The sequence below is a fragment of the Pseudorasbora parva genome, chromosome 4 (assembly GCF_024679245.1).
Source record: "Pseudorasbora parva isolate DD20220531a chromosome 4, ASM2467924v1, whole genome shotgun sequence".
NCBI classification, from domain to species: domain Eukaryota; kingdom Metazoa; phylum Chordata; class Actinopteri; order Cypriniformes; family Gobionidae; genus Pseudorasbora; species Pseudorasbora parva.
Window position 1 is genome coordinate 58069747 of NC_090175.1, and position 27764 is coordinate 58097510.

The following is a 27764-nucleotide window of genomic DNA, read 5'->3' on the forward strand; positions in this document are numbered from 1 at the left end:
CCTCATTTAGAGGAGCGTGCGAACCGATATGAGAGACGTTACCTCTCAAACTGAGCGTTCTTCTGCTGAAGCTCCTCCACCATCTTCTCTTTCAGGGTTGTGACCGCTCTGGGGTTCGAGCCCAATTTGAGGTCAAACTCATCGCCGTTCGCGACTGCAGAAGACATTTACAACACCTATAGTCACATCAACACAGACTCCGGTGCTCCTTTAATGAACTCTCTCATGAGACTTTTGTTCATCTTCAACACAAATCTGAGAGATTTCAGTCCCTCCATGTTCTGAAGATGAATAAAAGTCACATGAGTGTGAATAATTGATTTTTGGCTGAACTAAACATTGAATTGCTCTTTTTGTACTGTATTAATCAGAAAAACCTCCATATTCAGAGACACTTTCAGACCGCAGTGGGTTTAGATTGAATTTAACACGGATGAAAACGAGGCTGTGAGGGATAGAGGGTAATTTACCATAATGTGAGTCTCTCTTTATGACGTGCTAATAAATGTGTGGTGTCTACTAAACATTTGTGAAGTCCTGTGGAAATGCTTTTAATGATGATTTATAATCATTCAGTAATGAAGACACTGACACTGCTATGGCAGCAAAACAAAAACAAACCTTCAGGAGCAGAAAATAGTGCCAAGGAATAAATTATGCATTTTTGTGACATTTCGTTAGTCTTGTCAAAGAAAGAAATATTCATCAATATCCCCAGCCCAGGTCTCCAGCGTTTTTCATGATGAAATGTAACTTTAACGTAGTTTAACGTATATACGAAAAACACTTATTCTGTATTACGAGCTCTCATGTGACTCGGGTACTTTAAAAATGATGCTCATTGGTCTCAAATGAGCTCATTTGGAGAATTATTGATGTATTTTCATTTGATTAACTAAGCCTACTAGGCTCGTTTCAACCCAGATTTGGGTCAAAATTAAGAAACTCAATGGTTGGGTTTGTCCATATTTGACCCAAATCTGGATTGAAAAAACCAAAGCATTTTCTATCAATCATGCTGTAATTTATGTTGTGCATATAGGAGGCCAATCTGGCTGTGTAAGCGTTTCTGAGAGCTAGATGGGGCCAGAGCATTACTATTATTTGGCTGCCAATGAAAGTTTGGTTTTAATGTTGCTGAATTGTTCTTACTGCCAATTTACCGTGTTGTTAATTAAGTTTCCCGTTTTTCATAACATGCAGTGTGTTTCCTTGTTTTAATTCCATTATATAGAAAACTGGCAGTGCACCTGGCATTCTGAAAACAATGGTGATTATTAGGGCTGTCAAAATTAACACTTGATCATTTTAAAGTAACTAATTTTATTAACGCGTGATTAACACAGTGCACATTTTCTGTTTGATCCGTGGCCGAGCCTGTAGTTGGAGAAATCCAGAGCAGCCATTGACATGGGACAGAAACGGGGAAAGAAAAGGCCTAACATTACTATCCTGAAACAAGTGACATTATATGGCCTATATAAAATCTCCAGGTGGAATTAAAAGAAAAGGGCATTTTTACTCCGAGGACGTTTGCTGCAGTCCAAGTGCGAATGCAGTGATAGTTCTCGGTTTCCGCAGCGCTGGTCAACTTGATTCTATAACTTGAGTCAATATATCGGCTGAAGGGGCTTTTGTTGCATGCTTGTAAAGGGACTCTGAGGAGATGCATGAATACACTGCAAGCTCGCTCTCGCTCATATCCGAGGCTAATCATTAACACCTATGTGTTTTATTGAACTATACATTACAATCGGCTAAAACGAATATGCAGGTTACTTTTCTGAACAAGAGCGCTCCCGAACCGTGCCCCGCTCTGAACTAAACTGCCAGGGTAAAAACTCCTTTAATTTATATTCTTAAAATGAGAGAAATCACTGCTTATTCTGAATTTCTGAGCTTAGGCTTAAGAGACATGAACTAGTTCTTTGAAAAACATCTATGACCTTTAATACATGTCTAGTCTTCATGTATGTTTATTATTAGTGAAACCATTCTTAGAGCATCTGCATAAAACATGCATATTTGTCCATACCCATGTTGATTGGTTAAAAAATTAATGTAAGGTATATTTACAACTGATAAAAATGTGCGATTGAGTTGCGTTTAATCGTGCGTTAACTAGTGACACTCTTAAAAATTAAATAATTTTAATCGACTGACAGCCGTCGTAATTATTACGTTTATGGAAATAGTTTTAAGAATGCACTTCTATGCGCTCGTTCACAGAGTTTATCTTAGGTCCCCTAGAAGTGTGGGATCGGCACTGCATAGACTGACAGTCTTTATGATGGCGCGCTGAATAAAGGTCCCAGATCATGCCATTTTCAAAACTTGCAACCTTCAGAAGTGTTTTATATTTTGACGTTTTGTCGGCCGTTGTTAAACAGCAGCACATTCCACTGAACGCACTGTTATTCTTTTATTCCCTCACAGCCTTGTTTTTATTCCTGCCCAATTGGCGGATAAAGCCAGTTCTGCATCGACCAATCGAACGGCGTCTTACATGACTGCTCATCGTCCTGCTGCACTTTCCTCAGGTTCTCCTTCAGCTTGCGGATGACGTCGGCTCGGTGCTCCAACATGGAGCTCATCTGAGCGACTCTAGAAAACAAACGATCACAGAAGAAGGTTAGACGCGTTCATGGATTAAACCCCACGTCACAGGGCTGCTAATAAACGGCTGTGTAATTAACGCACTCTCTCTCATGGCTTGTGGTGACTGCGATGTGATCCAGCTCCATCTTGACGAGTTTGTCCTTCAGAGCGGCGACTTCAGCGGCAGCTGGACTCATGTTCCTCTTAAACTGGACCTGAAGGAGACATTTAGGGAGAGAAACAAGCATGATGTGGATGATGAGAGAAACATCTGAAGGGGCTAATATTGTGAACTTAATTCACAAATGTTTTATGGGATATTCCAATTTCATGCCAAAGCACCATTTCCATCCCATGTGTTCAAATCGCCACTTCCTGGTGCAAAATATCAGAAATAAACTATAAGTGGCTCTCTCCACTCCATCATAAATGAGTGTAGTCTCAGTGAACCCCCCCACCCACCCCAGACACACACACTCTTGAGTTGAGATGCTGGTGTTTGGGAACTCAATCATGTGAGACGCTTCTGGAGGAATTAAACCAAACCATTCTGATCACACACTGACTTTCAGAGCCACCAAACCAACATCTGAGATGCTGCGACGCCATTGGTCCACTGGTTAGGCCAGTTATCCAATCGCAGCCTCTGCTGAGATGGTCACATGAGGGTTTTATTTAGTAAATGTGTTTCCATCGTAGTGTATGAGCCTCTTCTGATTGGATAAATGTACATGCCTCAATTGAGCGCAAACGTTTCTTACGCACTTTGAGCATTTATGCGCTTCCATCACTCACAAAATTCACATAAGGTGGATGGAAACAACTATTGGTTCAACCAGACTGACATCATCTCCACCTATGGTCACAATATACCAATTAACAGCTCGGAGATGTACTTTAACTGGGGAAATCCTAGATATGGTGGTGAAGTGAAATGGGTTTCACGTTCCTGCAGTGCATAGATCTGCTTGCTTTATATAAAATCAAACCTCCACTGTCTAATGACCATCACAAAAGTCAGCTATTGACCAACCTCTGCCTCCCGAATCTTGGCTTCCAGGTTCTGGATGAGGGCTTCCTTCTGCTTTAGCTGGGCTCGGAGCTCCTGGAGCTGAAGATGCTGATCCTGGTTTGAGGAATCAGCCTGAGTTTTCAGCTCCTTTATCTGCTCCTGAAGCTCCTGCCAGACAAACAATGGGAAACACTTTACATTAATCAATTGCTTATTGGTAGGTAATGTTAGTTAATGTGTTTAACTAATTACAATACACAGCTCTGGGGGAAAAAATAAGAGACCACTGAACATGGATTTCTCAATGTTACGTGGTCTCTTAATTTTTTTCAGAGCTATATATATATAAATCTTTGTTAGGGGTGTGACGAGACCTCACGAGATTAAAATGATATTTCTCATCGAGGTGAAAAGCAGTCTCGTGCTCATGCAATGCGGTAATAAATAATGACAACTGTTACAAAGCACTCACTTCAGGAGCTTTTCCTAATTCGTATTGTATATTATTTACATTAAAGAAGAGACGAGAGTTGCATTGTTTCTAATAAACCTAAGCTCTCAAAATGGCGTGCATGTGCTTATCCTGAGTTATAGTAACGACTTACACACACACACACTCACAGGAACACACTAGTGTTGTAGTCAAGACCAGGACTCCTTAAATTCATCTAAAAGATCCATATCTACTATCTGAGAAAAGACTTGTATTTAACGGTTATGAATCAGCGAATTGATTCATGATGTCACGTCACGTGATTTCAGCGTTTTGACACGCGATCCGAATCATGAATCGATTCGCTGATTCATAACCGTTTGAATCTTTATTTGAGGATTGAACACAAACGCGGAAGAGAAGCCAATGCTGAATAAAGTCGTAGTTTTTGTTATTTTTGGACCCAAATGTATTTTGGATGCTTCAAGAGACTCTAATTAACCCACTGATGTCTCATATGGACTACTGTGATGATGTTTTTATTCCCTTTCTGGACATGGACAGTATAGTGTGCATACACTTGCATACGCTCTCGGACTAAATATAAAATATCTTAAACTGTGTGTGAAGATGAACGGAGGTCTTACGGGTGTGGAGCGACATTAGGGAGAGGCGTTAATGACAATTTACATTTTTGGGTGAACTAACCCTTTAAGCGACATACTCTTCTACCCGAGATTGTTTTAGGAGTACAAAACATTCCCTCTCTGTAGCACCAGGGCCAGATAAGGCACAGCCATGCATTCAAGCTCTATATTGTCCCGCTGCGTACAGTTGGGCTTGCTTTGCTTGCTCAGTTGGGGACACTAAAACCATAACACCAAATTTATAAGTTATTCAACTAAATTTACAAATAAAATTAATTAATTCGGTCTTATCTAATTCTATAAACTCTAATACTGATCTGCCAACATTGTCTCTCTCTGATAAATTAAAATAAGCTGATAACATCACTGTTTCCTCCAGAACGACTGTACAGCCCAATCTAATTCTGCTGCAGTATTGTCCTGTTTAACACTGAAGCTGCTCTGACACAATCGGCGTTGGAAAAGCGTGATATAAATAACGTTGATTGATCCGTACCTCCATCTGCATCTGAGTGTGCTGCAGCCGCTGTGACAGATGGAGCTTCTCCTGCAGGAGCTCCGCCTCCGCTTTGGGAAGATCGGTGCTGTGCGCTCGCAGCAGTGTTACGGTCTCTCTTCTCAGATCCTTCAGCCGCCGCTCAGACTCGGATGATGAGGATTTGAGCGGCGAGATCTCAGACTCCAGCTCATTCAGCAGAGCCTGTCGATGAGCACAGAAAGGTCAGGCAAGAGGACAAAAGCAAAACCATTTCAAAACAAATATGCATCACAATTAGGGATGTCACAAGAACCGGTACTGAAATGAAAAAAACGTGACAATACCAGCATTTCTGTAGTACCGACTGCAGAGTATATTCGGTACCCGGAGCTGTTCAGTCGCTTCCGTGTTTATCTACACACAGGGCTCAGACTGAAGCCGAATATATACTAGTGTCTATATTAGGCATCTTTAGTACAGTAGATTTAGCTACTACTGATTATCAAAATATTCTTTTTTATAAACAATGTTTACTTTTAAACAACATGTAGCCTTTAAATGCGTATGGATTTACCTTATAAATAATAAACTCATTACATTTTATAATTTTTTTTAATAAAAAAACAACAACAACAACATTTTGCCGTGGTACCGAAATCCGTAAATCGATGGTATCCGAACCGACTACTGGAATTTTGGTACCGTGTCATCCCTACTCACAATATAACGTGCGCTGAGATGCTCTGTGGCTTTAGAGCGACGAGCGATCTGTTGCTCTTGCAGATGTACGATAGCGTCCGTCTGAGGAGATCTCAGCAGAGCCTTCAGATCCTCGAGCTCGCGGGTCTTCTGCTGACGCTCCTTTGAGACGATCGCTTCGTGTTTGGCTAAACCGTCCTCCAGGAACCTCAGAACACCCTCCAATTTCTGAGGAATACACAAAAATAAGACAACTCAGCTTCAGGAAGGAACACATGGAAAACTACACAAGTCACATTTACACATCAGTATGGAGCACCACAAGGCTCAGGGCTGGGACCGTTGCGTTTATCGTTTCAAAGCAGCTTCAAGGAAACATTTGTGAATTTTCTGTAGCAGGGTTTCTGCAGGTTTCACCAAGTCAAATTTAAGACTTTAAGACCTTTTTAGGACCATTATAAAAAATGTAAGACCTATCACGGAATAAAATAAATAAACACAAAGGACACGCAGAATTACTCATTTGTAGTTGTAATGCAGTGAAATATAGTTAGACTAGCGAAAGAAAGAACTATAAAACTTGATTGTGTTCAATCCTCAAATAAAGATTCAAACGGTTATGAATCAGCGAATTGATTCTTGATTCGGATCACCAATGTCACGTGATTTCAGCATCCGAATTATAACCGTTTGAATCTTTATTTGAGGATTGAACACAAACCCGAAAGAGAAGCCAATGCTGAATAAAGTCGTAGTTTTTGTTATTTTTGGACCCAAATGTATTTTGGATGCTTCAAGAGGGTGAAATAACCCTTTAAAACTTTTTAAGCCCTAAAAACTTTATTTTTGAAATGCAAGAGACCACGTGGGAACCCTGTGTAGTTAATATGACAGGCCAAACAAAGACCGTGATCATACCTGCAGGTACTGTTGACGTCTTTCCAACAGATGCGCCAGTCTCTGATCCCAGACCTGCTGGAAGTCTTCCTGAAGTGAAGCCTGTGCTGGAGCCTGAGCCATGAGGACGAGCAGGTCCTGCAGTCGAGACTCCTCAAACGCGGACGTGTCCCGCTGAACCTCCATCTCAAAGTGTGTCTTACAGCGCTGCGCCAGTCTCCGATACGCCTCCTATAACGGGTTTACCTCAGTTAGGCCAAACACACACTGATCAGATGCTCAAATGATCGCCTCTCTGCTAAGGGTGTCGCGATTTTAAATCGAAATCGACCAAAATGAAAGGGTTAGTTCACCCAAAAATTAAAAATCTGTCAATAATTATTTACCCTCATGTGGTTGGCCAGCCGTCAGACCTCCGCTCATCTTCACACACAGATGAAGATATTAGTGTTGAAATCCGATGGCTCAGAAAGGCCTTCATTGACACCAATGTCATTTCCTCTCTCAAGACCCATAAAGGCACTAAAGACGTCGTTACAAAGCCCATCTCACTACAGCGGCTCTACAATCATTGATGAAGAGGCCAGAATAGAGTTAGTGCGCAAAAACACTAAATAACGACTTATATAGTGATGGCCGATTTCAGAACAAAGCTTCGAACCGTAATGACTCAGTGAATCGATTCATGATTCGGATCGCCAAAGTCTCGATTCAGTTTGACACGCGATCCGAATCATGAATCGATTCACTGACTCATAACGGTTCGAAGCTTTGTTTTGAAATCGGCCATCACTATACAAGTTGTGCACACAAAAACGAATGCTCGCTGCTTCATAAAACGATTGTAGTACCACTGTAGTGAGATGGGCTTTGTAACGACGTCTTCAGTTTACAAATGACTGAAGCTATAAGTTATTGCTACATTATGTTGTTAATAAATGTTTTAAATTTGACAATGTAGTGTGGAACATTGCGAACAAAGGTCAGATATTATATTGCTTAAAAGTCAAGTCTAAAAATGGCATAGCAGCCTGTGCTTTAAACAAAAAGAGGAAGAAAAAAAAAGAGAATCGAATCGTGACCTTAGAATCAAAAATGTAATCGAAGATTTGGAGAATCGTGACACCCCTAGTCTCTGCTGACTCTTACCGCAATATTGATCAGCACGTTGTTCAGCGCAGTCGTTTTCTTGGTGTGCGTGGCGTAGACGTTTCTCTGAGCCACAGGAATGAACTGGACCAGCTGATAGAGCACAGCCCATTCTTCACGATTCACCTCAGATAAAGCATCCGTGGGATGATCAATGACCAGCTGGAGCCTCGCAAAGGCCGCCTTCACACGGAAAAGCATCACGTCAGACTCTCGAAAAGTTCACACGAACACCAAACGTTTCAGACGTCAGCATTTACCTGCAGCTTCTCATCAGACGCGGCCATCTCAGATCTGTGCTTGACCCGCAAGTTACTCTGATCTGAAGACAGGCTAACGTTCACCTCAGTGAGAGACTGAAACACAATGACACTGCTTTACAAACAAGGTTAAAAGGGAAAGTTTAATCTGGTTGTTTACTTCCTGTTGCTCCAAACCCATAAGACTCTGAAACCTGAGGTTTCTGTCCTTCCAGTAAAAGTCCAGGTTAGCAAAACTTCAACCCAAAAAGGTCATAAGGAATCATTTGTTTATTTCGACGTGTCAGCTTCTGAGGCTAAACTCATTTCTAAATCATTTCTGCTAAAAAATTTGGTGCATTCGTCGCATAAGTGCATATAATGTGTGTCTTTAGCTCCGCCCACTACCCGCCTCCACGAGCTCAGCTGTTCTCAGAAAGAATCGGTTCAGTGTATCTGTCTTTTATAAATATGATAAACTAAAGACTCTTGTGAGATATGAAGGATCAACACTACTCTATAGATACTCCAGATTAACAAGAGACTGGCAGAAACTGTGTGCCGTTTAATATTAGGAGATCCTACAAAAAGCTGTTTAATTTACATATAAACACAGTGTGCATCACATATAGGAACACAGAAACTTGAGAGAGCGTCACGCGTTAGTGCAAACCTTACGGTTTCATTAAAAACATCTTATTTTGGTTTCAAATATTAACCAAAGGCCTATGGGTTTGGAATGACATGAGGGAGAGTAAATGATGAGTGTAGATCTGATTATGACCCATACACACACCTGACTCAGAGAATGGACTTCAGACTCCAGCAGGATCTTCTGCTTCTCCAGCTGCTCGGCCTTGGACTCGATGTGTGTGAGCTGAGGTGGAGAACGACAGCAGTGTTAACGTCGCTTACACTGATATTCAACTAACCCGTCTATTGCGTGACACCCAGAAATGTTGAATATTTCGATCTAATATGATTTCTGAGCTGTGCGGTGTCCAGAATAATAATCCTCCGCTGTGTGTTAATAGGCCAGAGGAGAACTGAGTCTGGTTTCTCTAAGGTTTATTTTTCTCCATCATGCCCTGATGGAGTTTCGGTTCCTTTGGTCGCCTTTGGCTTGGCTTGCTCAGTTGCGGACACTAACATTATGATCAAAGTTATTCAACTAAATATACAAATAAAATTAATAAATGAGGTTTTATTTAATTCTATAAACTATAATACTGATCTGCCAACATTGTCTCTCTATGATAAATTAAAATAAGCTGATAACATCACTGTTTACTCCAGAACGACTGTACAGCCCAATCTAATTCTGCTGCAGTATTGTCCTGTTTAACACTGAAGCTGCTCTGACACAATCGGCATTGGAAAAGCGCGATATAAATAAAGTTGATTGATTGAGATCAGACCCAATGTGTAGAGTGAGGTGCATTAAGCGCTCACCTTCTCCAGCTTTTCCTCCAGCTCTCCGCGGAGTTCATCCTTCTCTCTTGTGACGTCTCTTAAAGACTGAAGGATCTGCTCAGCGTGAGTCTTCTCGTTCTCCAGTTGATCGCTCACACCGCTGAGAGACCGGAGCTCCTCATTCAGACGGCTTATCTGCAGAAACAACGGATTACTTTAGGAAACGAGCAGACTGTGACCAAAGGGTGCCATTTTGCATCCTTTATTTCCTGCTATAGAACCACTATGGCACATGTAATAAAATAAACTTATTAACAACTAAAAAGTTCTCAAGCTCAGTGCCTCACTGTTAAATTTCCAATAAACAAACAATATTAGTAACTGCGCTTATTAACAATGCAAAACAACAGCAATTTTATTATTAAATGATTTTCCTCATTTTCAAAATTAACATTTTCCTCCAGTGCCAGTGCTTTCTAAGGGCTCGACATTAACGCTTGTCTGGGACCACTGAAAGAGAATTTTACTAACCCGATTAGACAAGCGGATTAAAATGGCAATAACAAAAAATAATAACTAGCGAATCACCAAAATGCAAGAATGATTCAGCAGTCGTTTAGTGTAAGTGGATAGTGGACAATAGTGTAATATATAATGAACTGAAGGTGGCGCTGTTGACGCTCCGCAGCCTCTCGAGGAGAAATCACAACACGAGACACTGAGAAACTGAGCTAAACATTCAACATTTTATATTTATAACATATGATACAGTTAAACAACATCACACAACCAAGAGTGTGTTTTCCTGAACACCATCATGACTGAAAATGACACTGATTTCATATGACAGCGCCATAAACTATTAATTCACATTAATCACTTATTGAGTTTTTGTTCTATTACAGCAGCGAAAATATTACTGAATGATTCAGTGTTTGAATGAATCGGTTGAAACAAAAATTCAATGACCTGTTCATAACTGACTGCCTCATTCTTGAATGATTCAGCTTTCGAATGAATCGACTCAATGACTCACTCATTAAGACTCACCTGCTGCCACCTACTGGTGGTTTAGTTTCATGTTTAAACACTTTCCAACTTGTATGATTATTCAAAAATCATATCATTATTTAATGCAGTTGTAATTTTTCAGTGTAAATTATTTAATGTGATTGTAACAGCCCTATAGTGTCTTATTTTAATTTAATGTGTTGATCAAATTTAAGAATATAATATGAAACCTGAAGCATAGCGTATATTTAATAGGATTACGGGGAAATGCCCTTTATAAAAGGTAAAAATATCACAAATATGCAGATTTAAATATGCCAAAGCTGACAGAACACTGGTGAGAATAAATAATAATACACACAAAAAACAATTCTAGACAAGCAAATGTTTTACTTGGACAAGTGAATGACCGAAGGAGAAGCACATGAACATGCTTAACATCGAGCCCTGATTCTGAAGTTAGTCTGGAGCCGTGTGAAATGAGCCGATTAACACGCCTACCGTCTGCTCGCTCTTCTGCAGATCGTCTCTCAGTCTCTCTCCCTCCTCCCTCGCTCTCTTCACCATCTCATCCTTCTCTTCTGTGAGCGAGCGGAGGACTGTCTGGAGGTTCTGGATCTCTGAGCCGAGCCGGGACTCTTTCGCTGCACTTTCCTCCATCAGCTCTGCCTTCTCTTTCTGCTGCTGCTTCAGCTCCTGCTTGGTCACATGCAGTAAATCCTGGTACATTTTAGACTGCAGGAGAGAATGAAAACAACAGTCAGTGGTGTTGAGGAGCTCAGCGATGACAGGAAGCCTCACGGTTAGGGCTGCACGGTAATGGTTAAATTGATAATAATGAATATTTTACTCAAAATTATAAAATCACGATTATTCTATCAAAAAGGGTACACTGCAAAAAATGCTCTTCTTACTCAGTATTTTTGTCTTGTTTCTGGTCTAAATATCTAAAAATCCCTACATTAAGAAACATTTACTAGACAAGCAAAAGTAATTGTCTTGTTTTGGGAAAATGCTCAAAATGAAGAGAGTTTTTGCTTAAAACATTTTTCTCACCCCATTGGCAGATTATTTATCTTATTTTAAGCAAAAACTCTTAATTTTGAGTTACTTTTTCCCAAAACAAGACAATCATTTTTTTACATATCTAGTAAATGTTTCTTAATGTAAGAATTTTTTGATATTGTGACTAGAAACAAGACAAAAATAAGCTTAAAATGCGATGAATGGTGTAGCCGTCCTCACAGTCGCGGCTGCCTCCTGCAGGTCCGCCCGGAGCACATCCCTCAGCTTCCTCAGAGACTCCAGCTCCTCCGTCAGAGCTCCGATCTAAACCAGAGAAAACACACAACATGAGGAACGGGAAAACCGGCTCTCCATTCAGCCATTCTCAACATGATGTGATGGTACACTGCAAAAAATGCTCTTCTTACTCAGTAATTTTGTCTTGTTTCTAGTCTCAATATCTAACAATTCTTAAAGGGGTACTTCAGCGTTGGGAAGATGAATCTGTATTTAAACTGGGTCATTAATGTAGTAGAAATTAGGGGTGGGAATCACAGGATAACTCACGATATTTTGCCCACGATAACGATGCATCACGATACCGATATATTGCAAGAAAATCATCCACGATATATTACGATATCATTCTCTAAATGAATAAACAAATTTGCAAAAAGTCATATGACATAAAGTCATAAAGTTATTATTAACAGTTCAGCAACAATGTACTATAAGTACACATACAGCTATCAAACAGCCACACGCTTGACAAAACGCTTATTTGCTCGAGAGAACAGTTTTGTGACTAAATGATTTATAGTAAAGAAAGGTCAAATCTCTACTATTACTTCTATGTTGCTGCTATGAATAATCAGATCAGCAACATCTCAAACTTATATTACTAGTAGTATTCATTTAATACTAGTTAAAAAATATATTTACATTTAAGGAGTATATTATTTATGATGATAATATTTATAATTAAATTATTATTAATTGAAGCACGATCATTTGAATATACTCCAGGGTTTCTACTGATACAAAGCCTTATGCTAATCGCAGAAGTAACCCTTTAAATCAAGATGCATTTACTATGTAAGTAAAATGACATGATATTATTTTTAACAAAACAAGAAAAAATATCTTAAAATGAAGAGAGTTTTTGCTTGAAACAGGCAAAATGATCTGCCAATGGGGTGAGAAAAATAATCTTATTTCTGATTGAAATCTTGTTTCTTGTTTCCGTCCCGAACAGAAATAAGATTATTTTTCTCACCCCATTGGCAGATCACTTAAGATATATTTTCTTGTTTTCTGGTGAAAAATATCAATGTCATTTTACTTATCTAGTAAATGCATCTTGAGTTAAAGCTACACTGTGTAACTAAGTTTATTTTTAGCTAAAAACACTTCTTTCAAAAATATGCTCATTAATGTATATTTACTTCTTTCGAGTAATAAAGTATTCTCGTAAGTTTATAATATGCCGTTGGAAACACATACGGGTGAGGGGTTCGAATGCCGGTCACCATGTTGCTCCTCCATCTTGAAAGTACATTAGCCAAAGAGGGACATACCCGTAAATTCAAGCTTCGCCTTTCGCGTTTAACACTCGATGGCACTCATGGACGAGGTCGAACCAAGCCTGCAGTCTCCCTCTCATTTACTGAAGCTTTCGCGCCTCGATCGCCCCCCGGTGGCCGGTCCCAGTATAGCCGCCCCTCTGTGTTTTCTAATGGACGCGAGGCAAACTAAATAATAAAATTACACTTCAAATATTTTCCCCCCAAAGTTAGTTTATGTCACTGAAGGCAGTTATCATCACGATGATTTCATTTCAGGTGTTCGTTTTAAAAATAAGTTTAGTTTGAGTTAGTTATCTGACGCTATAAAAACGGGGTGTGTGACGTCATGATTGACAGCTGAGACTGACGGCTTCTCTGAGTGAAGTTGTCACTGAGGCACTAACGGACTTTTTTTCGAAATTTTTGTGAGCAGATTGGAGCTTTAGCTTTAATGTCTACATTTCCATAACTGTTTATTTCACACCAACATAATTAATTGTTCTGCATCTGCGAGAGTGTGGGCGGGCTTTAGATATCGCGACTGTACTTCCTGCGCTCTACTGCGCAACTCCGGTCCCGAAATCGCTACTGCGCAGACTCGGTCCCAAGATGTCCGCGCCGTGCAAGGCCGCCTGAAAGCTTCAAATCTGCCAAGCGGAAACGGATGATGTCGAGTCGTCCATATTTTTTTACGGTCTATGGGTCGAACTGGAAGCCGTGTTAATCTTGGACTAAATCAGCCACCGTAGGAGTAAAAACGAAATCGGAATTGAGAGGAACAGAAACTAATATTCACTGGATGGTCATATACCTTTACACCGCTAGATGGGGGAAAATATCACACAGTGGAGCTTTAAGAATATTTAGATATTTGGACTGGAAACAAAAAAATACTAAATAAGAAAAGCATTTATTTCAGTGTAAAATGACCCGTTCTGTACCTGCTCAAGCTGAGCTTTCTGACTCAGCGGATCAGACTCCTGAGGTTTCTTCTGCTTGAGCTCTCCTTGGCTCTGGATCAGCTGAAGAGAGAGATTTTAATGAGAAAACACTTCATGCATTCATTTAGAGAGCCACACTACACATCAGGGTAAGAAAATAGTCACCATCAAATATTGCAGTGTTTATTCTAAATGATTTATATATTTTTGAAATCATGTTCCTGGTAATCTTGAGTCAGAATAACTTAATCTCTTCTCTGATGATGAGGGCGGGGCCACCTGTCAGTCACATGAGATCAGCCAATAGCAAAACACAGCCATCCAATCAATTCCCCACAGACACGATCAAGCCCCGCCCACATCCGTTCTTGTTTGGGAAGCGATTCATTCAGACATGCGTAGTGTTGCTTTCATCAACGAAAATTATGACTAAATATCATCGTCAACGAACCTTTATCACATGACGAAAACAAGACGAAACGTAAATGCTGTTCATATGACGATGGCTATAACTAAATGTATAATGCAATATTGCTGACGAATAAAAACAAGACTAAATGTGGTTTACAAAATAAAATATATGTTAAAATATCTCTTAATTTTCGTTGACCAGAAAGAGACACAACGTTATTTCGTCTCGTTTAGTCGCATTATTGTTATTATTTAATACTTTATTAATTTCCATTGACTAAAACTAGACTAAAATGTCATCAGTTTTTGTCGACTAAATCAAGACGAAAATGGATAATTCTGACTAAAATAAGACTAAAATGCTCAGACTTTTAGTCGACTGAAACTTGACTAGACTAAAGAGTATGAATGTGACAAACTAATACAAACTAAAATGACAGCTTGACACAGAGACTACACTAAAAGTAAAATTAAAACAGGCTGCCAAAAACAACACTAGACATACGAGAAGAAATGAAGACAGAATTTTTATTTTTGGTGAACTGTCCCTTTAACTTCAGTGGCGTTACCTCTCTGACGCCCTGTAGGATCTCCTGAAGGTCTCCGCCCTCGCTCAGTGATGTCATACTGCAGGAAGCGCCTGATTGGTTGCACGCCGTTTCTCTCGCTCGCTCTGCCATCAGACGGTCTCTCTCGGCACAGGCAGAAAGCAGCTCCTGCCTCAACAGCACCATCTGTCAATCACATCGAGATCATGAAGCTTCATAAACACTTTAGTCTGATGCTCCCCTTTAGAAGTAACATAGCATCTACATATCAAATAACATTTATTTATTAAAGGATTCAGTATTTAAGGAAGTGTGTGTGTGTGTTGTGGCCAAAACTGGTACTGCAATCCCTTTAAATGACTGTAGAGCGGTGTATCCCCCCTCCCCCTGACTCGAGGTTGCCAGATTGGCTGCAGGATCAGCAGAACGTTTGTAGATCTGCAGCTGTGGTAACAAGCAGATCTGGCAACCCCAAACACTACTGACTCCTGATTGGTCGATAGGTGGAGGGCGGAGCTTCAGGCGGCCAAAACACAACATGACATCATCAACATCAGCTGAGCTGCAACAACAACTTTATAATGACAATATCCTGCCGGACGACTGCTGTCAGTGATAGAAGTGTCTGAGATTAACATGACTTCTTAACGTCTAGTGACAAATCAGGACCATTTTGATTCATTGAAATACATCTCTTACATACAGTTAATTTAAAGGGTTAAAGATGAGTAATTCCTCTCCCTCATGTCGTTCCAAACCTGTAGGCCCTTCGTTCATCTTCAGACACACAGATTGTGCAAAAACAAACTAAAATACCGACTTTATTCTACAATCTCGCCTCCTATGCAGTTTACATTGCATCACCACACGCATCACGTGATCAGCATAAGCCAATGGAGAGCCGGCGTTCTATATTTTACATAAAAATTAACTCTAAAATCAAAGTCATATGTCTAATCAAGTTGTGTTCCAAATTTGAAGTTGATATCACAAATTAACTTGTGTTTAGGCGCTGTACCAAAAACAGCCACCGGGTGTCATCCACATTCCACTGATTGTTTTTTTTTTTTAATGCATTTTTCTGTCCAAATATCACTTCCATCACAAAAAGGTCACCAAATATGGAACCTTGACACTCTGACCTTTCCGACGATGTGTGTTTTGTCAAGATTAGAAAACACTCATTATAAAGTAGTCTAAATACATTTGGTAATATGAAACATGATCCCGCCCATTAGTGGGAGGAGCCTGCTAGAAGAAATCCAAGTGTCGTTTCCATGGTAACAAAGTCTGATTTCAAAATGGTTTTCACAGGATGAATTTTGAGTTCGTAAGCTTTTAGAATGACACCTAATTTATGATGATTAGCAGCAGGCGTCCCACCTGTGGGATGGTGACATTAAGGCTGAACCACTCGAGTCACATGGGCTATTTTAACAGTGTCTTTACTTCCTTTTTGGCCCTTAAGTGTTCATGTTGTCTATGGAGAGGTCAGAGAGCTCTGGGAGTTCATCAGAACTATCTTCATCTGTGTCTGTAGATGATGAAGGTCTGACAGGTTTGAGATGACATGAGGAAGGAGAGGGGTTACCCTTTAATACACTATACGAGTGTGTGTCTCACCATCTCACTCTTCTCCAGAATTTCTCTCCGGAGCTGATCTCTCTCATCTATGGCAGCCTGCAGAGACTCCTGCAGCCGATCTTTCTCTTCAGTCAGAGCGCTAACGTTAGCCTCGAGCGTCTCCATCTTCTCTCTGGCTCTCTCAGAAGACGACTGGAGCTCTTCACGCAGCTGCAGAACCTGATGGGAGAAAGAAAAGAGACTGAGTTTCCTGACCCCTTTAGGATGATTTAACCGAAACAATAGAGTAGAATATTTAAATAATATCTACAAATCTGGTTTATTAAAAAATTGGGACACTGTACAAATTGTGAATTTAAAAAAAGTACAATAATAATAATTCACAATAATTTACAAATCTCAAACTTATTTTATTCACAATAGAATAGAGATAACATTTCAAAATGTCTCACTTTCAACATTTGAAATGTCATGCCAAAAAGCGGCTCATTTTGGATTTCATGAGAGCTACACATTCCAAAAAAGTTGGGACAGGCAGCAATAAGAGGCCGGAAAAGTTAAATGTGCATATAAGGAACAGCTGGAGGACAAATTTGCAACTTATTAGGTCAATTGTCAACATGATTGGGTATAAAAGAGCCTCTCAGAGTGGCAGTGTCTCTCAGAAGCCAAGATGGGCAGAGGATCACCAATTCCCCCAATGCTGCGGCGGACAATAGTGGAGCTCAACTGACTGAGTTCCTTGGACCTGGCTTTTTTGACATTGGACTTTTCCCTTTCCCAAGAGCACCTATTACAAACTATTTAACTCCACCAGAGCGTCGGGTTGAACCTGTAGCAACAGTTGAGCAATATCACAAAGGAGTTTCTCTGAGAAAAATTGCAAAGAATTTGAAGTTATCATCATCTACAGTGCATATCATCATACGAAGATCCAGAGAATCTGGAACAGTCTCTGTGAGTAAGGGTCAAGGGTCAAAACCAAACTGGATGCCCGTGATCTTCAGCCCTTAGACGGCACTGCAGCACACACAGGAATGCTACTGTAATGGACATCACAACATGGGCTCAGGAATACTTCCAGAAAACATTGCCGTGAATCTCAGTCCAGATCTTTCACCCATAGAAAACATTTTCCGCATCATAAAGAGGAACAAGTGATAAAGAAGACCTAAGACAGTTGAGCAGCTAGAAGCCTGTATTAGATAAGAATGGGCCAACATTTCTAAATTTGAGCAGCTCGTCTCCTCAGTCCCCAGATGTTTGCAGACTGATATAAACAGAAGAGGGGACGCCACACAGGGGGAAACATGGCCACGGCACAACTTTTTTTGATGCGTTTTGATGCCATGAAATTTAAAATCAACTTATTTTTATTTCGTCATCTATGTTGTATTCTGAGTAAACTATTGAAATTTGAAACTTCCACATCATTCTGTTTTTATTCACTATTAGTACAGTGTCCCAAGTTCATTGGAATACATCAATTTAACTGCAATACTATTGACTAACTGCACTGACCGGATGATTTGATCTGAATGACACTAAACTCCACTTGAAGGTTGTGAAGTGTTCAAACATAAATTAAGTTTAACTTTAAGACTCAATCGTAGACTGCAGAGCAACTCACGGTTTGGTCCTTCTCCTCCAGGTCTCTCCTCAGCTGGTTCTTTTCCTCTCGGATGAGTGTCAGGATGTCCAGGAGCTGCTCTCTCTCCTCACTGACCGTGGTCAGGCTGCTCTGCATCTCCTCCAGAGTCGTCTTCTCCAGATCGCTCTCAGCCTTCTCCGCCAGCAGATGGTCTCTCTCAGCACAGGCCGACTGCAGCTGCTCTCGCACCTGGACCAGCTGCCAATCATGGCAGAACGGAGCGTTACATTTCAGGGCTTTTTTAAAGGCTGAGTGAAAGGATTTTACTGGCCCGACGGACAAGCGGATTAAAACGGCCATAACAAAAAATAACTAGCGAATCAACAAAAGCAAGAATGATCATTAGTTTAGTGTAAGTGGCGATGGATAGTGGATAATAGTGTAATATATAATGAACTAAAGGTGGCGCTGTTGACGCTCCGCAGCCTCTCGAGGAGAAATCTCAACACGAGACACTGAGAAACTGAGCTAAACATTCAACATGAAGTTTTTATATTTATAACATATAAACTCTCCCCCAAATTCCCAACAAAAATCCCGCCCTGGAATGTATTTTTAGCGTGCATATGCGCTTTATGGCGTATTATACGCACGGACCCTCCTACCAATGAGCGTGTCATATACACGGCATAAACATGCACGCGAGAAACAGCGTATAGCATATTCCAAAACTCATTTTGCCGTATACATTCGCATTTTGTCCTGCGTCATCTTTATTTCAAGTGACCCGAATATCATTAAAAATATTTTTGGATGACTTGTAACCCTAGAAAAGAAAGCCCTAAATATCAAAAATATGCATATTTAAATACCCCAAAGCTGATTGAAAACTGGTGAGAATATTGCTTCAGAATAAATCATTTACAACACAAAAAACACTTCCAGAAAAGCAATTTTTTTACTCTGGCAAGTGAATGACCGATTTACATGAACATGCTTAATGTCGAGCTCTGTGTTTGAACGGAGAAGCTTTGAGCTGAAGATTGTCTCACCATGAGCCGGTCTCTCTCGAGCTCTTCTCTCTCGTCCGCGAGCCGCTGTGGAGTCTCCAGAAGCCGATCCCGCTCCTCAGTCACAGAGCTCATCCGCTCCAGCTCTCCGCTTCTTTCAGAGGACACACGGTCTCTCTCGGCACACACACACTGGAGCTCGGACCGCAGCTCGGTCATCTGAACCAACGGAACACGTTATTAAAACCAGCACACAACACCCCACTGCAAAAAAAAGCTCTTCTTATATAGTATTTTTTCTTTTTCAGTCCAAAAGATCTAAATATTCTGAAATAAAGATAAATTTACTACATGTCGTTTTACAAGATATTTTTGCTTGTTTTCTGGGGAAAAATATCAAAATGAAGTGAGTTTTTGCTTAAAACAGGCAAACTGATCAGCCAATGGGGTGAGAGAAGTAATCTTATTTCTGTTTGGGACGGAAACCAGATTTCAATCAGAACCAAGATTATTTTTCTCACCCCATTGGCAGATCATTTTGCCTGTTTTAAGCAAAAACTCACTTCATTTTGATTTTATTTTTAAGAAAACAACGAAAAATATCTTAAGTCCTTGATTTCAGACTTGAACCCAGAATGCTCTGCGGTGTGTGGTACCGTCAGCTCTCTCTCCTGCTGCTCTCTCCTCAGCTCGTCTCGGAGGGTCTGAAGGGTCAGCCGGAGCTGGTCTCGCTCCTCCATCAGCGAGGAGACGCTGGCCCTCATCTCCTCCATCTCAGAGTCACTTCTGCTCTCAGTCTGGACCAATAATGAAAATCACAGCCATTAGTAAAGCTAAACATGTGAGGGTGCGTCTGCCTGTTAGTGTTGTCAAAAGTTACAGCTCAACAGCGCTCAAAGCGTCACGTTTTTAACATTTCAGTATCGATGTGGTATCGAGGTCGATACTTTTGACAACATTACTGCCTGAATGTCGACCACGTAGTAAAAAAACATAGCCCACCTGCTGAGACTGCAGCTCCTGTATGGTGCTCTGAAGAGCCTTCACCTTCTCAAGAGCTCCTCTCAGCTCATCCTGATTTTCAATCATCTGCATTTGAAAAAGATGAGATATTTAATACAAGGAACAAATGCAAGAAGATCCCAAGATATAGAAAAGTCAGCCCAATCTGGATCAGCTGCACAGACACTTCATGACCAGAATGCACTGCACTCACTTCTGCTTATAAACAAGGACAATCATCTTTTTCGCAGCCGGTTTACACTACCATTTAAAATCTTTTACTTAGCAAGGATGCATTAAGTTGATCAAAAGTGACATTTGTAATATTACAAAAGATTCTATTTAAAATAGATGCTATTCAAAGAAACCATGTTTCCACAAAGCTGAACGGTTTTCTGTATTCATAAATCAAATATGTCTTGAGCAGCAAATCATAATACTTGAACCTGGACCAGTCACATAGTAAGGGTCTTTTTATTTATTTATTGGGATTCAGATCTGAAATCTGAATAATCTTTCCATTGATGTATGGTTTGTTAGGATAGGACAGTATCTGAAAATCTGGAATCTGAGGGTGCTAATAAATCTAAATATTGAGGAAATCTCCTTTAAAGTTCTCCAGATGAAGTCCTTAGCAATGCATATCACTACTAATAATACATTTATGCTATATTTATGGTAGGACATTAACACAATATCTTCATGGAGGATGATCTTAATATCCTAATGATTTCTGGCATAAAAAAAAAGATAATTTTGACCCTTATAATGTATTATTGGCTACAGATATACCCGTGAGATGACTAGTGTTGATCATCAGATCCTCATATTAGAGTGATTAGTGATCATGTGACTCTGAAGACTGCAGTAATGATGATCAGGAATAAATCACACTTTACTATATATTCACAGAGAGAACAGATGATCTACACTGGAGGAATATTACACTGATTACTGGAGTTATGAGCAGATTAATGAGCAGGAGAGACTCTGTCAAAAACCCCAATGCCGTTTTCATGACGACTCATTTCCATCTCACCATTTCGACATTCTCCTGCAGGTCAGACTTTAACTGGCTCTTCTCCTCAGTCACAGCATCCAGCTCTTCTTTAAGCATCTGGATCTGTGAGAATAAATCCACTCATTATTAAAGCATCATGATCATCAGTAAGAGGTGTTGGTGAAGGTCTCAGCCTACCCGCTGGAGGAGTTCATCCTGATGTGTGTCCGTCTGCGGGCCGCTGCGCTCCTGCTGAACCTGCATGAGCTGAAACACACACAAATGCACAATTGGTTTATGTGGTTTACATGGACTCTCCATAGGCGTAATAGATTTTACACAGCTTTCTATCAGAACCAGCATTAACTTCTGGAGCAGTTTGAGCTCCAGTAGCTCGTCTGTTTGATCGGACCCCACGGGCCAGCCTTCGCTCCCCACGGTCATCAATGAGCCTTGGCCGCCCATGACCCTGTGGCCGGTTCTCCACTGGTCCTTCCTTGGAGCACTTTTGATAGATACTGACCACTGCAGACCGGGAACAGCCCACAAGAGCTGCAGTTTTGGAGATGCTCTGACCCAGTCGTCTAGCCGTCACAATCTGGCCAAACTCGCTCAAATCCTTACGCTTGCCCATTTCTCCTGCTTCACACACATCAACTCTGAGGACTAAATGTTCACTTGCTGCCTAATATATCCCACCCACTAACAGGAGATGAAGAGATCATCAGTGCTATTCACAGGTCACGCCTGATCAGTGTAGGTCCTCTTTAATGTTTATATTTTAATTTAAAAGCTGAATTCAGTATTTACCATCCCATTAGTGTCCTCCAGGTCCCTCTTGAGCTGGTCCCTCTCGTCTCTCAGGCCCTGTAGGATCTCCTGCAGCTGCTCTCGCTCTTCAGAGATGGAGTTGATGGTGCGGCGCAGGTTCTCCGTCTCATCCGGCTCTCTCTGGACTCGCTCCATCTGCTCCGACAGAAGAGCGTCTCTCTCTCCGCTGACACACTCCAGCTCAGAGCTCAACTGCAGAGACTGACCATGAGGAGAACAGCGTCAAAGGGGCACTTCACACACAAAGCAATTATTCACTTTCATCTGACTTTGTCATTTTCAGAACATGGAGGGATCAAAATCTCAGGTTTGTGTTGAAGATGAACAAAAGTCTTGTGTCTGAACGACATGAGAAAGTGCATTAAAGGGTCACTTCACACACAAACTACTTTTCTTTTATTAATTCCTCCTGTGGTTGGACAGCCGTCAGACCTCCGTTCATCTTCACACACAGATGAAGATATTAGTGTTGAAATCCTCATGATTCGGATCGCGTTTCAAACTGCTGAAATCACAAGACTTTGGCGATCCGAATCATGAGTCGATTCACTGACTCATAACAGTTCGAATCATGAATCGATTCACTGACTCGTAACGGTTCGAAGCTTTGTTCTGAAATCGGCCATCACTATATAAGTCGTTATTTAGTGTTTTTGCGCACTAACTCTATTCTGGCCTCTTCATCAATGATTGTAGAGCCGCTGTAGTGAGATGGGCTTTGTAACGACGTCTTTAGTGCCTTTATGGGTCTTGAGAGAGGAAATGACATTGGTGTCAATGAAGGCCTTTCTGAGCCATCGGATTTCAACACTAATATCTTCATCTGTGTGTGAAGATGAACGGACGTCTCGGTGTGGTAGTCAGTGGGAGTGTGTGTGTGGTGTAAAGTGTGTGTGTGCACCTTCTGCATGGCCTCCTCTAGTGATGCGAGCAGTGTGTGGTTCTCCTGCGTGAGGTTCTGGAGCCGCTCTGAAGTCTCCGTCAGATGTTGGGTCAGTTCTGCTTCCTTCAGCTGAGCATCCACCAGATCGCTCTCCATCTTCAGCAGCTCATCCGGATCTTTCATCAAAGCATCTCGCTCTTCTCGGACCGAACGCAGCTCTTCCGACAGACAGCACACCTGACGAAATAGCAAATTTAGCCACATGTGTCAAGATGCTGTGACATCAGAGCTGAGTGTCAGATCTCCACCTGTGCAGATGACTCTTGAAGCTCCAATGTCAGCTGGTTCCTCTGCTTGGTTAAAGTCTCAAGCTCTTCCTTTTGTGTGTGGATCTGCAGAACACGTAACACCATCAGATTAACACACACACGTTTGTTTTTGTGACATATGGGGACATTCCATAGGTGTAATGTTTTTTTACTGTACAAACCGTATTTTCTATCCCCTTACACTGCCCCTAAACCTACCCATCACACACACACACAGCCCCTAAACCTACCCATCACACACACACTGCCCCTAAACCTACCCATCACACACACACACAGCCCCTAAACCTACCCATCACACACACACTGCCCCTAAACCTACCCATCACACACACACACACACAGCCCCTAAACCTATCCATCACAGGAAACATTCTGCATTTTTACTTTCTCATAAAAACTCCTCCTGTGTGATTTATAAGCCTTTTGTAAAGTGGGGCCATGGGTAATGTCCTCATATTTCACCCTCTCCTGTAATACCTGTGTCATACCCATGGCATTATACACATTTGTGTCCTCATATGTCACAAAAACATGCCCACACACACACACACACCTGCTGAAGCAGAGCGCTGGAATCATGCTGTTCTTGAGTCAAACGTTGCTGCTGCTCCTGGAGCTCGGACTGAACCTGCAGCATCTAAAACAAAACACTTCCTTTAAACCTGCTTTACAGATATTCCTACATCACAAAACTAGCCAGCGTTTCTAGGGGTGTAACAACACACTCGTGTCACAATTCAATACTCACGATACGATGTGTCCCGATATTTTAACAAGACTTTTTTTTACTACATTTTTATTATTATTAAATATAATTATTATTATTTGTGTATTGTTATTATTATTAGGACCCACAAATATGCTCCCATTGCATCATTATATATTATATTCAACATTATATATAGTCATTTAATGTAATAATGTCACTGAAACTCCCAGCACTTCTCAGGCATTGCTCATTCTCTCCCGGTGCTCATCGCATCCCGCCTCTCCTGCTATTAATGCACTATACATATAAGAATAAACCATCTAAATGCTTTGAACAATCATACTACTGAAACTAAATGTGTTCTGGTGATTTAAATGGTGTTTGTGCTTTGACTTTGAGGAGTGTGTGTGTGCTTCAGATGATCAATGTTCTCCGTCACAGCTCTAATCGTCAGAATGAACGCTAGTCTCAAACTGTAAATGTTCAGTTCATCTTTAACTCTAATTCTGCTTTAACTCTCGTGTTGTTTCTCAATCATCCGAGCGTCCGTGTTTACTACAGTAAGAGTAAATCGGTTCATCATAAGCCGTCGCTCGTCTCTTCAGAAGACTTGGGTTCGGATTAGAAACTCGATTAGTTATTTTTACGATGTCTTTATGACATTTTAAGTTTGAGAGGAATAATGAACAATAAATGCAGCGACATAAATCCTCACTATAACAAGCAAAAGTAATTGTCTTGTTTTGGGAAAAAATAACTCAAAATGAAGAGAGTTTTTGCTTAAAATAAGATAAATAATCTGCCAGTGGGGCAAAAACTCTCTTCATTTTGAGTTATTTTTTCCCAAAACAAGACAATTACTTTTGCTTGACTAGTAAATGCTTCTTGTTTTAAGAATTTTTAGATATTTAGACTAGAAACAAGACAGAAATACTAAGTAAGAACAGCATTTTTGCAGTGTGAGCCCACCACACCAATGGGACGCACTGCTAGCACTCCTCTTACTACATGTGTAGAGTATTAAGGAGTGAAGCTGAGTCTCTCACCATCTCATTCTTCTCTTCCAGACGCTGTAGTCTCTCCTGAAGCTGATCTCTCTCCTCCATTACGGATGTGAGATTTGCTTTCGTTTTCTCCATCGCCTCAGACAGCTCGTGGCGGTCCGATGATGTCTCGGACAGCAGTCGCTCCTTCTCTTCTGTCAGCTGCTTTATCTGCAAACAAACAGGACGCGCTTTAACACCGAGATCAGCCGTGTGTGGATGCATTCATTTAGGAAGAGAGCTTCACATTTCGCCAGTCATGATAAATGTTAAACTGCACAACCCTGGATGGCAACTCAAAAAAGGGAAAACACACAATCATGGTTAACATTGAACACAAATAAGGGTGGGCAATATTGCTAAAATCTTAATCACATTGCAAGTTCTTTATGATATACACTATATCCCCAAAAGGGTATTCCTCAAGGTTTAGGAGTGTGTTTATGGGGATTTTTGCCCATTCTTCTAGAAGCTCATTTGTGAGGCCAGGCACTGATGTTGGACGAGAAGGCCTGGCTCTCAGTCTCCGCTCTAATTCATCCCAAAGCTGTTCTATCGGGTTGAGCTCAGGACTCTGTGCAGGCAAGTCCAGTTCCTCCACACCAAACTCCTCATCCATGTCTTTATGGAGCGACGCTTTGTGCACTGGAGCGCAGTCATGCTGGGACAGGAATGTTCCCAAACTGTTCCCACAAAGTTGGGAGCATGAAATTGTCCAAAATGTCTTGAAGCATTTAGAGTTTCTTTCACTGGAACTAAGGGCCCAATCCCAACATCTGAAAAACAATCTCACGCCATAATCCCCCCTCCACCAAACTTTACACTCGGCACAATGCAGTCAGGCATGTATGCATCACAATCGTGCGGCTCAAGGGGTATTCAGTTAAGCCCCTTTCACACTGTGATTCCAGCAAATACACGGATAATGCGACCCGGCATTTGTTCCCGGGCCGCTAGATTTGGTCCATTCTCACTGCCAGCGAAATACCGTAATATGTGCGCTCACACACAACCCGTAACGGTCCCGGGTCGAGCTGACACGTGACATCCTGACGTGACGTATAACGGCGAGCGATCTCAGCTTCAGCGCGGATAGTAAGGAGCTCCGTGGTCTCGACTTGTGTCCAGTTTGCGCTCATTTCTGCTCGTTTAATTTTAGTTTCTTTTGTATCCGAACACTCTCTGCGTTTAAAACACCGATGAGCTCTTCTGGCACTGCAGGGTTGTGTTATTGAAGAAACAAGCTCTAAGAGTCGCACGATAACTACACACACGCTGCGGCATTAGTTTCGGCTTTTGTTCACACAGCGCTCGTCCCGGATCGAACCCCGCAATGTTACTAGAGCCCCGACCCGGGTTCAGTTCGTAATCAATTCCGGGACGTGGTGCTTTCACACAGAAGGCGACCCGGCAATGCTCCGGGAATATTGCGGGTCCGACGTGCAGTGTGAAAGGGGGTAAAGTAATGGCCAAAAATAGGAAGTGAAGAAAATAAAAGTAAAATGAAACAGCATTCGTATGGAAGCTCGTTTCAGCCACTAAATATCTTAAAAGAAAATTGCGACTTACTTGCAATTCTGACTTTTTTCTCAGAACTGCAAGATAGAAACTCAGAAACACCTTTTTTTTTTTGCACATGCTCTCTTGAGCTGTTCATAACTTTAATATTAGCACATACTGCAGTAGACAGCATATTACCACAATGTGCATCATAAACGTGACCCTGGAGCTCAACACCAGTCATGTGTCTCGCGGGTATATCTCTGGGAATAGCTAACAATACATTATAAGGGTCAAAATTATACATTTTTCTTTTATGCCAAAAATCATTAGGATATTAAGATCATGTTCCATGAGGATATTTAGCAGATGTCCTACCATAAATATATCATAAATGTATTATTAGTAGTAATTTGCATTGCTGAGGACTTCATTTGGACAACTTTAAAGGAGATTTAAAACTTTAAATCACTCTCAGATTCCAGATTTTCCAAATATTGTCCTATCAAACCACACATCGCTGGAAAGATTATTTATATAGCTTTCAGATTATCTATACATCTCAATAAATGTTTTTTTTTTTTTTTAAATGACCCTTATGACTGGTTTTGTGGTCCAGGTTCACAGTCTAGACTTTTAGGGAATGATAAAATCACATTGCTGTGAAGGTGACGAAGGGAAAAAATCATTGGGAAACAATGCGGCACAAAAACAAAACAAAACAAACTCCACATCTTCAAACAAATAAATAAAAAGAGCTGTAACTGACCTGATCTTGCAGCTCATCTTTGCTCTTCTGGTCCTCCTCATGCATGACCGTCTGAACTGGATGTGACTCCAGATTGTGTATTTCTCCCTGAAGTTCCTTCACCTTCTCCTGAGCATCTCTCAGCTCTGCTTGAGTCTCAATCATCTGACGTGAACAAAGCAAAGCATTTAATCGGGTCTGAGATCAACACGTGAGACCTGGCGGCAGGCGTGTGTTAAAGGGATAGTTCACCCACAAATAAAAATGCTGCCCTGCAAAAAATGCTCTTCTTACTCAGTAATTTTGTCTTGTTTCCAGTCTAAATATCTAACAATTCTTAAATCAAGACGCATTTACTAGATGAGTAAAACGATTATTTTTTCTTAAAAATAAAATCTAAATGAAGAGAGTTTTTGCTTAAAACAGGCAAAATGATCTGCCAATGGGGTGAGAAAAATAATCTGATTTCTGTTTGAAATCTTGTT

The 27764-nt window shown here is 40.9% G+C and overlaps 1 protein-coding gene across 3 annotated transcripts in view; it reads right to left on the minus strand.

Annotated features, from left to right (window-relative positions):
• The window catches only part of cenpe (centromere protein E), a 61315-nt gene that overhangs the window by 8384 nt on the left and 25167 nt on the right, over positions 1-27764 (minus strand). For all 3 annotated transcript variants that reach the window (XM_067442322.1, XM_067442323.1, XM_067442321.1), the window contains exons 26-53: positions 27301-27444; positions 25035-25202; positions 23833-23916; positions 23256-23339; positions 22966-23184; positions 22044-22265; positions 21432-21500; positions 21273-21356; positions 20234-20320; positions 19888-20028; positions 19274-19450; positions 18261-18479; positions 16670-16849; positions 15068-15232; positions 14088-14168; positions 11822-11905; positions 11078-11311; positions 9605-9760; positions 8949-9029; positions 8174-8269; positions 7914-8096; positions 6786-6995; positions 5889-6095; positions 5187-5390; positions 3632-3778; positions 2701-2813; positions 2507-2604; positions 43-154 (exon numbers count right to left, since the gene is read on the minus strand). In XM_067442322.1, coding sequence (XP_067298423.1) covers positions 43-154; positions 2507-2604; positions 2701-2813; positions 3632-3778; positions 5187-5390; positions 5889-6095; positions 6786-6995; positions 7914-8096; positions 8174-8269; positions 8949-9029; positions 9605-9760; positions 11078-11311; positions 11822-11905; positions 14088-14168; positions 15068-15232; positions 16670-16849; positions 18261-18479; positions 19274-19450; positions 19888-20028; positions 20234-20320; positions 21273-21356; positions 21432-21500; positions 22044-22265; positions 22966-23184; positions 23256-23339; positions 23833-23916; positions 25035-25202; positions 27301-27444 — 4049 coding nt within the window. The remainder of the gene's footprint in view (positions 1-42; positions 155-2506; positions 2605-2700; positions 2814-3631; positions 3779-5186; positions 5391-5888; positions 6096-6785; positions 6996-7913; positions 8097-8173; positions 8270-8948; positions 9030-9604; positions 9761-11077; positions 11312-11821; positions 11906-14087; positions 14169-15067; positions 15233-16669; positions 16850-18260; positions 18480-19273; positions 19451-19887; positions 20029-20233; positions 20321-21272; positions 21357-21431; positions 21501-22043; positions 22266-22965; positions 23185-23255; positions 23340-23832; positions 23917-25034; positions 25203-27300; positions 27445-27764) is intronic.